Source organism: Uloborus diversus, unplaced genomic scaffold (genome assembly GCF_026930045.1).
Source record: "Uloborus diversus isolate 005 unplaced genomic scaffold, Udiv.v.3.1 scaffold_907, whole genome shotgun sequence".
NCBI lineage: Eukaryota > Metazoa > Arthropoda > Arachnida > Araneae > Uloboridae > Uloborus > Uloborus diversus.
In genome coordinates, this window is record NW_026559129.1 from 20,449 (window position 1) to 32,467 (window position 12,019).

A 12,019-nucleotide genomic window follows, 5' to 3' on the forward strand; every position below is an offset into this window, starting at 1 on the left:
TTTTGATAAAGTTAAAAAATTAAATCATGTCCCCTTTGCTCCAGGCTAAACATATAAAGCCTTTTAAGACTGATACCATAATCTAAATCTGAAAGCCTCCATACTAGCCAAATAAGCCTTCTTTGAACCCATTCCACGAAAGAAATATCTTTCTTGAGATAAGGAGACTGAAACTGAAACAAAACTGAACAGCATACTCCAAATTAGGTCCAACCAAACTTCAAGATAAAGGCAGAAGAACCTTCTTAGATTTGTTTAAAATAGATCTAATGAATAGCCTAAGCGTTTAACCTTTGAGAGTTTTAAAGATAAAAAAAACTAATGAAACAAACACACTAAAACAATCAAAATGTGATAAGTTTACATCATCAAATCAGGGATAGAAGTGACATTTGCCAACAAAAATATAGGAAAATATAGGAATTTTCTGAAAAAAATATAGGAATTCGATGGAAAATATAGGAATTTTCTGCAAACAATATAGGAATTTTTCGAAATAATATAGGAATATTTTGAAAAAAAAAAGGATATACAGGAATTTCGATAACAAAGCTCGCCAGTATGACATTTTTTTTCAAAATGCAATACTACTATTCGATTAAAAACATGTAATTACACTACCTGACATAAGTGCAATACATACGCATAAATAAGTCTAAAAATACACACAAAATCAATTTTACAAACAGTAAAAGAGCGTAAAACTGTAATTTGTACTAAACATATTAAGGCATACTTCTTTAAAAATAAAAAAAAATAGACGAAACTTTTTGTAGATGAACACAAATCTTTCTTAAAATAGTTGTGTCACTAATCTAATTTTTAATGAAAGATTTTGCATGATCCGATACTGCGATGGGCAAGCTGTGCAGTAGAATGGAATTCGTGAAGTTCTGTTCTAATTTATGTTATCACTTGACAATGCAGTAAAAGCCAAACTTAAAGTTTTATAAGTTGTTGAAACATGTGCTATGCTGAAATCAAAGTCACATGTCACAGTAATATCAGGGGTCAATCCAGGTTTCATTTTTTAAGTCCCTGTTATGCGGAAAAGCAAAATATTTTTTGTGAATTTTCTTTATTTTTGTGAAAAAGAAATTATTGTGAATTTCCTTTTCTTTTCTAGAAAAAAGTGTTCAGGTAAAAATTTAAATGTATACTGAGTTTTTTTTTCAGAAAAATCTCTGATATGATACTTTTTGACCATTTTCCCCCCTGAAAATCCTGACTTTTCAGTACAAAATTCGATCATAGTTGAAATCCACGATTTCCCATGACTTTGAAGGACACCCAGTAAAATATAATTTGATTTAGAAATATTTGGTCATTAAAGCAAAATAATCCAGACCTAACAAACTTGGTGGCCACCACTGTCCCAAAGTTTTAAAGTACAAAAAGTGAGGGGGGGGGGTTAGTTTTTACTACTTTCATAAAAAAAAATTAATAAATAGAACCTTGCACTTGTTTACAAAAACATGCATTTTGGAAAATTTAAGTTAAAATAGGTTTTTAAATTACTTCAAAATAAATAAATGAGAAGTCGTTAGGAAACTGCATTTTAGTAATCAAAACCGTTTCTTTAAGTTCATACCAAAGCCTCCAAATCAATGAGGATCGAATGCAATTGTGCAGATAAAATTTCACTTTTCTAGAAACTAATGCAGGGCTCCCAACACATTTTAGTTTTAGAAAAGGGTAAAAGAGGACTAAAGAGGACCAGTTAGGATTAAAAAGAGGATCTTGAGAGGACCATTCATTTAAACACAAGGAAGCATCAAAAGGCAAATTAGCTGCCTGCTGCTAAATCCCTGAAAATAATTTGTTAATTAACCATAATACTGATTTTTAATGATACAATTCCTTTATCACCTTCTGCACAACTGATCTTTTTATCCATTGAATAATATTATTTACACAAACATTTGGATGGGAGGGGGGGGGGAGCGGCACTTAGCGCAGCACTTAAGGCAGCCTCCATAGAACTAAATGGGCGTAATGATACATTTTGAATTGAACCAGGGATGCTGGTAGTCTCACTGAAGGATAGATGAAGCTGTGCTTCATCTTTCTATAGTTTAAAATTATTTTTGTGTTTTTCTGTATTGTAATGCTTCTTTAATAGCATTTATATCCCTTCTCCACCGATATGAATCCATCACACACCAAACAGATCTACTGTATTGAAAGTTTAATTAAAAATGTCTGAAATTCTCAATCACAAAGAGAAGCAGATCACATGAGGCATAGTTTTGCAATTTTCATATTCAAAGTATATTTTCAAGAATCATAAAGCTTACATTAAAAAAAATAATCCATGATTGCAGGGCCATGAGTGCTTTGAACTTTTATGGGGGGGGGGGGGACAAATTCCCCCCTTTAGCAGGCATCATGCCGCCTGCCTTGTCTAGTGGTCAGAGAAGTCTGACTGCGATAGGAAGGTCCGGGTTCGAATCCCGGCTCGGGCATGAACGTACTTTCTCTCTCCTGTCCTTGTCCCCTATAAACGGGTCCTTATGGCATGTGTGTACTGTAGAAGTCGGACTTCACACCAAATTACTCTACAGTTGGAAAAGTGAAGCAGTGCACCTCAAATTGCCAGCCTACTTGGTACACGACAACAACAGCAGCAGGCATCATGACAATGAAATGATGTACAAATTCAACTTCATATAATTACATAATTCAACTTTGTTTCATATACAGACGCTACTTTAAAATGTTATGTGCTCAATTGTTTAAATTTAATACCCCTCCCCCTCCCACACAAAAAAACAGTAATAACCGAAAATAAGCTAATGATAATCAAAATTATGTTTGGAAAACTAAATAAGCTTGAATTACACAACACAAAAAATATTAATTTTTTAGTTATTTAAGTAAAAATTTAATCGAGTTAATCTGACGTAGCATGTCAAAATAACTTCTAATTGCCATAAATATAAAAATATTTATAAGATGCAAAACGATTGAAAGCTCAGAGAAGCAAATTTTCACGAACCAAGTTCAATGTTGGCATGCTTCCCATAAAATAAATTTATTTATTTTCTACTAAATTAAACCTAAAACATGCTAATCTAAGTTGGAATATGGGAAAATAACATTCGATTGGGCAAAATATTTTAATATTTACATGATTCAAAAAGATTGAAATTTCAAACATTAAAAGCAATTTTCCGCGAAGTCCGAGTAAGTTCAATGTTACCATGGTTTCCAAAATAATTCCTACGTTAATTATTGAAATTAAATGAAAAATAAGCTAATCTAAAGTAGTATATGTCAAAATAACTTCCAATTGTCAAAAACATCTAAATGTTTACAAGATGCAAAAGGATTGAAATTATTTTCCGCGAAGTCCGAATAAGCTCAATGTTGTTATTGTTTTCAAAATATTTCCTTCGTTAATTATTGAAATTAAACGAAAAATAAGCTAAACTAAGGTAGCATATGTCAAAATAACTTCCAATTGTGGAAAACATCAAAATATTTACAAGATGCAAAAGGATTGAAATTTCCAACGCGAGAAGCATTTTTCCGCGAAATCCGAGTAAGTTCAATGTTGCCATGGCTTCCAAAATAATTCCTTCATTAATTATTGAAATTAAACGAAAAATAAGCTAATCTATAAAAACATATGTCAAAATAACTTCCAATTGTCAAAACATCAAAATGTTCACAAGATGCAAAAGGATTGAAATTTCAAACGCGAGATGCAATTTTCCGCGAAGTCCGAATAAGCTCAATGTTATTGTTATGGTTTCCAAAATATTTCCTTGGTTAACTATTGAAATTAAACGAAAAATAAGCCAATCTATAGAAACATACGTCAAAATAACTTCAAATTTCCAAAAACATCAAAATGTTCACAAGATGCAAAAGGATTGAAATTTCAAACGCGAGATGCAATTTTCTGCGAAGTCCGAATAAGCTCAATGTTATTGTTTCCAAAATATTTCCTTCGTTAATTATTAAAATCAAACGAAAAATAAGCTAAACTAAAGTAGCATATACTAAAATAACTTCTAATTGTGGAAAACATCAACATATTTACAAGATGCAAAAGGATGGAAATTTCAAAAGCGAGAAGCATTTTTCCGCGTCCGAGCCGAGTAAGTTCAATGTTGCCATGGTTTCCAAAATAATTCCTTCATTAATTATTGAAATTAAACGAAAAATAAGCTAAGCTAAGGTAAGCACATGTCAAAATCACTTTGGATTGTAAAAAGAATCAAAATATTAACAAGATGCAAAAGGATTGAAACCTCAAACACGAAAGCAATTTTTCGCGATAAGTCATATCGAATATATATGTTCAGAAAATTGCACTAATGAAATATTTTTAAAAGAATTACAAGCACAATCCAAACAATAAATAAATTCAAGCAATAAAGAAACTTTTTATACTTTTTCAAGGTTTTCAAACACTAGAAAATGTGTGTGTGTGAGACCTCCCCCCCCCCCCCCAAGAACTTTTCAAGGTTTTTCATGGGCGTACGAACTTTGTTTAATACGCGCTGCGGCGGCGTGCTTGGGAGAACAGTAACTTTTAACGAAATGAAAAACTTTTAAAATCTGATATTTAAGTAAAAACAATATAAAAGCGAACTAATCAGATCATAATGTTAAAAGTCTGAAGCGGACTTTACCATAAAACACGGACTTTGGCGGGAAAAGCGAACCATTTGGGAGCCCTGCACAGTAGGAAAGATAAAATGGCGGCTGCACGTGGATCGCGGAAAAGGCGGTAGCCAAAAGTCGAGGGGAAAAGCAAAAAAAAAAAAAAAGGAATCGGAAACTGAAAAATATAGGAAAATATAGGAATTATAGGAATTATAGGAACTTTTTCAGAAATATAGGAAAATATAGGAATATAGGAACGCTGCGATGCCTGCATCAAATACATATATTTTTCACAGAAATGTTTCACTTAAAATGGGTTCCCTTATCATAGATTAACCCAATAACAGTCATTCCACCACCCTCCCCCCCTCCCCTTCCAAGGTAAAACTTATCATAAATAAAATAAATAAAGGCATTTTAAAGTACCTAAGTTTCTTCAGATCAGACATTAGGGCTTCTGAATTGCTGTTTTCAGCCATGCATTTCAGTTTATCATTCAGATTATCAATTTCTTTCTCACTCTGAAAAACAAATTAGTTAATTAAAAACTATAAAATGATAGGAAGAAAAACTTTCAAATATAAGTTTTTGAAAAAATGAAGATTTATAGCTAGAAACTTCAAAACAAAACTCAATTTAGAAAAAAATCAGAATTAAAAATTTTAAATAGTAGAAACAATCATTTTCATCTATTAACACAAAAGTATTTTAATATTAAAATGCAACAAACAATTATGACCCAATTTAATTTTTTTGTAAGCAAATGTTTAATCTGAAGTTTACTTACCCAAAACTTAATAGCGAACTAATTATGAATAGGTAAAACTACACTTAGTATACATTATTTAAATTCTTCAAACCAGAACGAATATACCTTTGTTAAATTAATCAGGAACACAATTTCATAATGTCATGTAAAAAATATGTAATTATCTGTTATTCATAAAAAAAAATCATATACTCATTAGAATTTCACAACATAAAGTTTTAAAACTGCACTTCTTTAGTCCTACTTCTGTTTAAAGACATTTTTGAACTATTTTATAGCATACTCTTGGCAGAACATATCTTATTTTAAGTACCAATAGATCACATGATTGATTAATGCATACAGGTCAAACAGGAGTAATTCCTGACATGAGATGGAATAAAACAGAAGGATATTTAAACCACAATTTGTATTTCCTTTAAGAAATTTTACTTCTAATTTTTATCACATATTAGTTTTTAATATACTTATTGAACCAATATGCATGATTAATAAATAGCTGAACTTGTTCTAGATTTGTTCCAAACAAACCCAAATCTTTTAGCTCATTCATTCATTTGTATAAAAAGAAACCATGCAGCTACATGACAAAAATCTGACATTTTAAAGTATCATTATTAATTTCTAAAAACTCAACAATATTATACGCTCACATTTCCAGTCTTATAAAGTCTATAATATTTTATTTTATACTTCAAGCAGGTCATCCGTGCATGTTCGATCATCATTTTCAACAGTTCCTTTTCCCTACAATTCAATAAGAGCACCACATGATCACAATTTTCTCTTTGAACCACTCTCATTTTGATTGGTATTGTAAAAAATTAAAACAATTTTTGGACCACCAATTAAGTTTAAATTTTGTTTCCTTAGAAACTCATGTTACCTGGGTCTTACTTTCATAACAGTGAATAGTTTCTATAAACATGAAATTATAGAGAATAGGTCTGCATCGCATGGCAGAGCAATTTCAAAGCATTTGATGTTGTGCAAATTATTGTTTTCATCATACTGTAGTCATGCACTGTCCAACTCCAACCAAAGACAACTTTTTTCTATGGAACAGGGGAAACATAAACAGCGAACAAGATGATCTCTGTTGCTAATTTAAAACTGTGGTATTTTAGATATATATTTCTATATCTTTAGTTCTTACCAGGTGGAGTTCATGTTGCAGACTGTGCCATTGTAACTTTTATGGGGGAGGGGATAATTTTTGAGGGCTTTTAATCTCATTTTGAAGGATGGCCTGTTCTTAGGGGGTGCTCTGTAACATTTGTGGGGTCCCCATTATTGCCCTTGGAGTCGATGGGCACCCCTGCATACTTTTATACATTTATTGTTACTCAGACCTCTATCAGAGCTTCCTTTGACCTTGAGTCTGTATCAATGAAATAAATGTTATGAGTTAGTTTTGAATAGTAAAGTTTCTATCACAGTGAACAAATTTGTTAGTCAAACAAATTTCCATTGCATTAACAGCATGCAAGAACAAAGTTCCAAATACCACATCACAAACAGAGTTTAGAATTGTAAATGAGCTTAGCAACAATAAGAAACCCAAAGGTTACTTTTAAGTCTTACCAAGCACTTCCTGTATTATTTTTTTTATCTGAAAGTAAGTAAAAATAGCATGTTTTAACAACATTTAAAATACCTTTTCTAAAGCTCTTTTATACTCCATATTTAAATCTTCAAGCTGGCTAATCTGTTCCGCACTTACTGCAAGGCCTGATATCGTTGATTCACTGAGGTAGGAATCTAAAAGTTTCCTACAATTGTCTCTCTCCTATAGTAAAAAAATAATGCTCCATTTAGTATTTATTATAATAAAACATAAAATTATAAAAGTTACTAACAAACGAAAGAGTGGATTTAATATGCAAATGAAAATAATTTGTACAAGCAAAGTTGTAAAGTATTTTAACACTAGAATTATGGTGGCCTTCTTATACCTAGAACTACGGCAGGGTTCATTTTGACCCCTGAGAAGAAAGTTCATTAGAACCAACCCAGCAGCATAGTTTCCTACTTAATGTTGTATATTTGTGAAAATTAGTGAAAAATCGATACATGTAGAATAAATGCAGCTTATTTAAAAGATAGAGATTTTAAGGATGTATAATGAAGCATTTAAAAAAAAAATTTAAAACCCTTAAATAAACCAGCGCTGTTTCATGAGCATTTCAGAAACTAGAGGCTAATGCTCTCTTTTATGTACAAAAATAGTATAAATGCTTCAAGTTCTTGCGATCTACATTCTAAGAAGCATTTTTTTTAGGTTTTGCTCTGTTTCAGCATCAGTAACTGTATTGCATTTTTTCCCCCTCAAAAGGATCAAAATGACACCTGCCCACACTATTAGGTAAGAATCTTTTGTTTGATTTTTTTTTAAAAAAATTAATTTTCTTGAAAACTTTATTTTATTAAACAGCACAATTATTTAGGAAAAGTCACCGAAAAATTAAGCTTTTTCTGAAAATACACTGGAGGCAGTTAGCGAAAAAAGTTTGCTAGGGGTCAAAATGACCCCTATCTTAATTCTAGTGTTAATTTTAATACATTTTGAAAAATATTTAATTTTGTCTTTCACAACACATTTATTAAAACATAAATATAAAAAATAAACTGCAGTCTGCAACACTTCTTAACAAGCTGCACGACTAAGCATTCATAATCCTACTAAATAATAATTGATCGCTATTAATATAAAAGTTTACTACTTAAACTACTTGGCCGTAAATTTGCTATCCCTAATGCTTCTTACACTGTTGAAATTCTTTATTTTAAAACGTTTAATGAGTTAAATCATACCTGGTATGTATCTAACAATTCATCTTGTATGCAGGTATATAACAAGAAGTTCCGTCTAGAATTAAATGAGCTTACTTTCCCGTACACTCATACTACTTTCTAGTACCTGATCAATATTCTCAAAAATAGCTAAAATCGCAAATGTTTCAAACATAATTTTTCAGTATTTTAAGCTGATTTCTAGAAATAAAATATGCCTCACTCATCTAAAAAAATTAGATGTGTAAAATAAATAAATAAATAAATTAGCAAATAAAATAGCAGCACCTTTTAAATAAAGCAGCTAATACACTTTTTCAATTTAAAAAAAATTAACCGCTTTCAAAACAAAAAAAAAATAATTAAAATTAATAAGCTCATTAAAATAAATACATCATATCAAAAAAAAGTAGTTTCTTTTTCCCCTGTTGCCAAAAATAATTTTTTAAATGAATTAATGCACTTACCAAATTAATAAAAACAATAATATGTCAACTTAAAGAAATAATTTTAATTGTCAAAAAAAAAAAGTCTGCACATATCTTTACGTAGAAACATAAATGACTTCGAGTTTATCCGCCGAAAACTGAATACCTAAATTAATACTTTAGAATGAAAATAAAAACAAGAAATATTAACAATAATTATTTCACAGTTAAAACCATGGCTGCAGAGTCGGAGTCAATTCTCATTTTGGGATAAAGGAGTCGGAGTCAAATATCCAAAACTCGGAGTTGGTCATTTTTCCTCTGTGTATAAATTTTTACCAAAGCTACGAAATCAGAGTCGAAGTCGGGGAGTCGGAATCTGGAGTTTGTCGTCAAGAGCTATTTCCCACAAAATATGTTTGAAGTAAAACCGCCTTCAAGTACAGAATCTACACTGACTTTCAGTTTCCCCGTAGGCGCTAATGTTAAGGGATTTGAACTGTTCAAATTTGAACGGAAAATTGTTCAAATCAAAAAGATACTTTATATACAAGTTTTTCATCAAAAGCTTTTTCCTACAAAGTTTGTTGGAAGCAAATTCGCCTCCCAGTCCGAAATTGCTTTGAATTTCTCCGTAGGCGCTAATGTTACGTTTTTTTGAACTGTTCAAAATTGAACGAAAAACAGTTCAAATCAAAAAGTGAAATATAAAAATGAGGTGCCCTCGCCGAGATCTTTCAAACAAAAAAAATTTGTTTGGATCGGACTATTCGCTCAGAAGTTATTGGGGGGGGGGGACAGACAGACAGACATTTTCCTCCATCTCAATATCCTACTTTCCAATTTTTAATTTTTCGATATTTATTTTTTTTTTTTTTTTTGACTATTTTTTGTAATATTTTCAGGATGCATTAAGCCTTCTTTCATGCTTTTTTCTCTCACTTTTACTGGGATAGTAGGCTAAAAATTAGAAAAAAACATACCTTGGTTAAAAATATAACTTTTCTTTGTAGTCGTTTTATAATAGAATCTTGGCGAGGTGAATGCACTTGAAACTGTGTTAATCGATGATTTAGCACTTTAATAGATTCCTCCAATTCTTTTTTCTGTTTCTCCACAGTTTCACAACTACAATACACAAAAAATAGAAAAACTAAGTACAAGCATTGCATTTTGCCTTTTATTTAACATTCAAAAAGTTAATCATACAGAACAAAACTATTTTACAGAAAAATTAAGAGTAAAATCAAGTTTTCTCTTTCTCTATACATAAAAAATCTCTCTATATAATATAAAAACAAAATAGTACATTACAAATGAAAAATAAATACAAATAACAAAATCCTTAACATAAAAGTGTGCAAAGCAGTGATAAATAAAGTAAAGAAAACATAACAGAGGTTGTAAAAAGAAAACAAAGAAAAATTAAGTACCCAAAAAGGAGCAGATTAAAAACAAATTTAAAAGTGATAGAAGATATGATTTCTTTAAACAAAATAAAAGTCAAAAATTGATTCTGAGATAGCAGCTTGAGACTGATCTCTTCAACTGTGGATGCCTATAAGTACAGAATACCAGAACAACAAACATCCTTAAGTGGATTATCAAGCATATGTACTAAACATTCTAGAAGAAAATTAATAGAATGAAGAGGTAGTTAATAAACAATTTTAATTTTTGTTTAATGACTGAGTATTATATCACATCCAATGTCTTAACAAATTAAAATTTTGGGGCATGCATAATGATAAAAAGCGCAATACAAGAAGACATTGTGCAATATCTTGATATATAAACATTGCTGTATGTGACCATCTATCTATCCATGTCATTGCTACTTCTGGTGGAGCGACAGAAAACTGAGCATCAAACCAGGTATAGATAGATTCTTAATTTTCCTGGTTACATGTTTAGCTAGGTGTTACAATTTTGCGACTTTAATTAGCAGAGATATTAATTAAAAACAATTAAAACCCCCTTTTCTCCTCAGTGGTTCTGCTTTGGAAGAATATTCCCAGCTTTTGGAACACTTTTCCCAGTAATATTCCCTTCATTCTGGCAAGCGGCCAAGAGCAAGTTCCTCACAGAGCACAGGTTTTTCTTTTCTCTCTTTTTTCTGCTTAGAGCAGAATGATTCTAGAGCTGTGTCGCAAAAAAAAAAAAGCACTGTTTATTAATTGAAGTACCAACGCAGGCGATGTGTTTTTTTGATGCAATGATTTTTTCATCGTTTCCTTTGAAAGAATGTAATTTATATACTGAAAACGTCATTTAACTTTATTTTGCTAAGCGAAGCCAAAGGAAGTACAGCACCGAGGGTGCTGTACTTGAGTACTTCAGAAGAACAGAGTCGGTATACTAGCCCACCTAAGGCGTATTGTGCGACCCGACGTAGGCGGCTAGTTTAATACTAAGGGATGAAAAAAAAATAAGATCAGTCTCAAGCAGTAATCTGTTTTTAATTTTGGCTTTCATTTTTTGTGAAATTATGTGTTCTAGCAATTTTTAAATTTGTTTATTATCTGCTTGTATCATTATTATGGTTCTGCTTGATATTATTATTAACTTTACATAATTTATTACAGCTTTTGCTCACATTTAAGGTATTAAGTACATCTTGCTTTGCTAAATTTGTATTGTGATGGCTTGCTTTGATATTCATTATTTCTACATCTTTACTAATAATAAAGCTGAATGTCTCTCTGTCCGGAGGATGTCTGGATGTCTGTAGGATATCTGTAGGATGTCTGTAGGATATCTGTAGGATGTCTGTAGGATGTCTGTGACGCGCATAGCGCCTAAACCGTTCGAGCCGATTTTCATGAAATTTGGCACGAAGTTAGTATGTAGCATGGGGGTGTGCACTAGGGTGGGCCGAAAAAACTTTTTTTGGAAATCTGTTTTTGGATAGTGCGGAAAAGTTGCTATATGGACCCGTTATTACCCATAAAAAATTTCGCTAAATTTGTTTAATATTTAGCCGGCGCTATTTGACATTGAAAAACGGAAAAAAAAAGGACAAAGATGCACTTTTTTCAAAAAAAAAAAAAAAAAAAGAGGGGGGGGGGGGCAAAAATAAAAATTTGAAGCTAGTTTCAACAAACATTAGAAGTATCTGTCAGTGCATTAGTTGAAATCCTCAAAGATTTTTATACATTTCGTAGAATATTTAGCTACGCTCCTTTAATACTGAAACATTGGAAAAATGAAAAAAAAAAAATAAATAAAAGTAGTTTTGAAATAAGTAAGTACTGAAATGTTACGCAATACGTTACCTAGAAAAAACAGTGAAAATTCAATCAATTTTATGCGACATTTGTACGCCAATTTTAAAAAATGCACACACTCAAATAAAAAATAGTTACATAAGATGCTAATTTTTTAATCTTTGGTTCCAGTAGTTTCTTCGGGA

At 31.2% G+C, this 12,019-nt stretch overlaps 1 protein-coding gene across 1 annotated transcript in view; it reads right to left on the reverse strand.

Moving 5' to 3' along the window:
* LOC129234013 (mitotic spindle assembly checkpoint protein MAD1-like) overlaps window positions 1–12,019 on the reverse strand; it is a 71,475-nt gene that overhangs the window by 13,372 nt on the left and 46,084 nt on the right. Inside the window, exons 10-12 of the mRNA XM_054867917.1 lie at window positions 9,591–9,735; window positions 7,044–7,175; window positions 5,044–5,138 (exon numbers count right to left, since the gene is read on the reverse strand). Of these exons, the coding sequence (XP_054723892.1) occupies window positions 5,044–5,138; window positions 7,044–7,175; window positions 9,591–9,735 (372 nt within the window). The remainder of the gene's footprint in view (window positions 1–5,043; window positions 5,139–7,043; window positions 7,176–9,590; window positions 9,736–12,019) is intronic.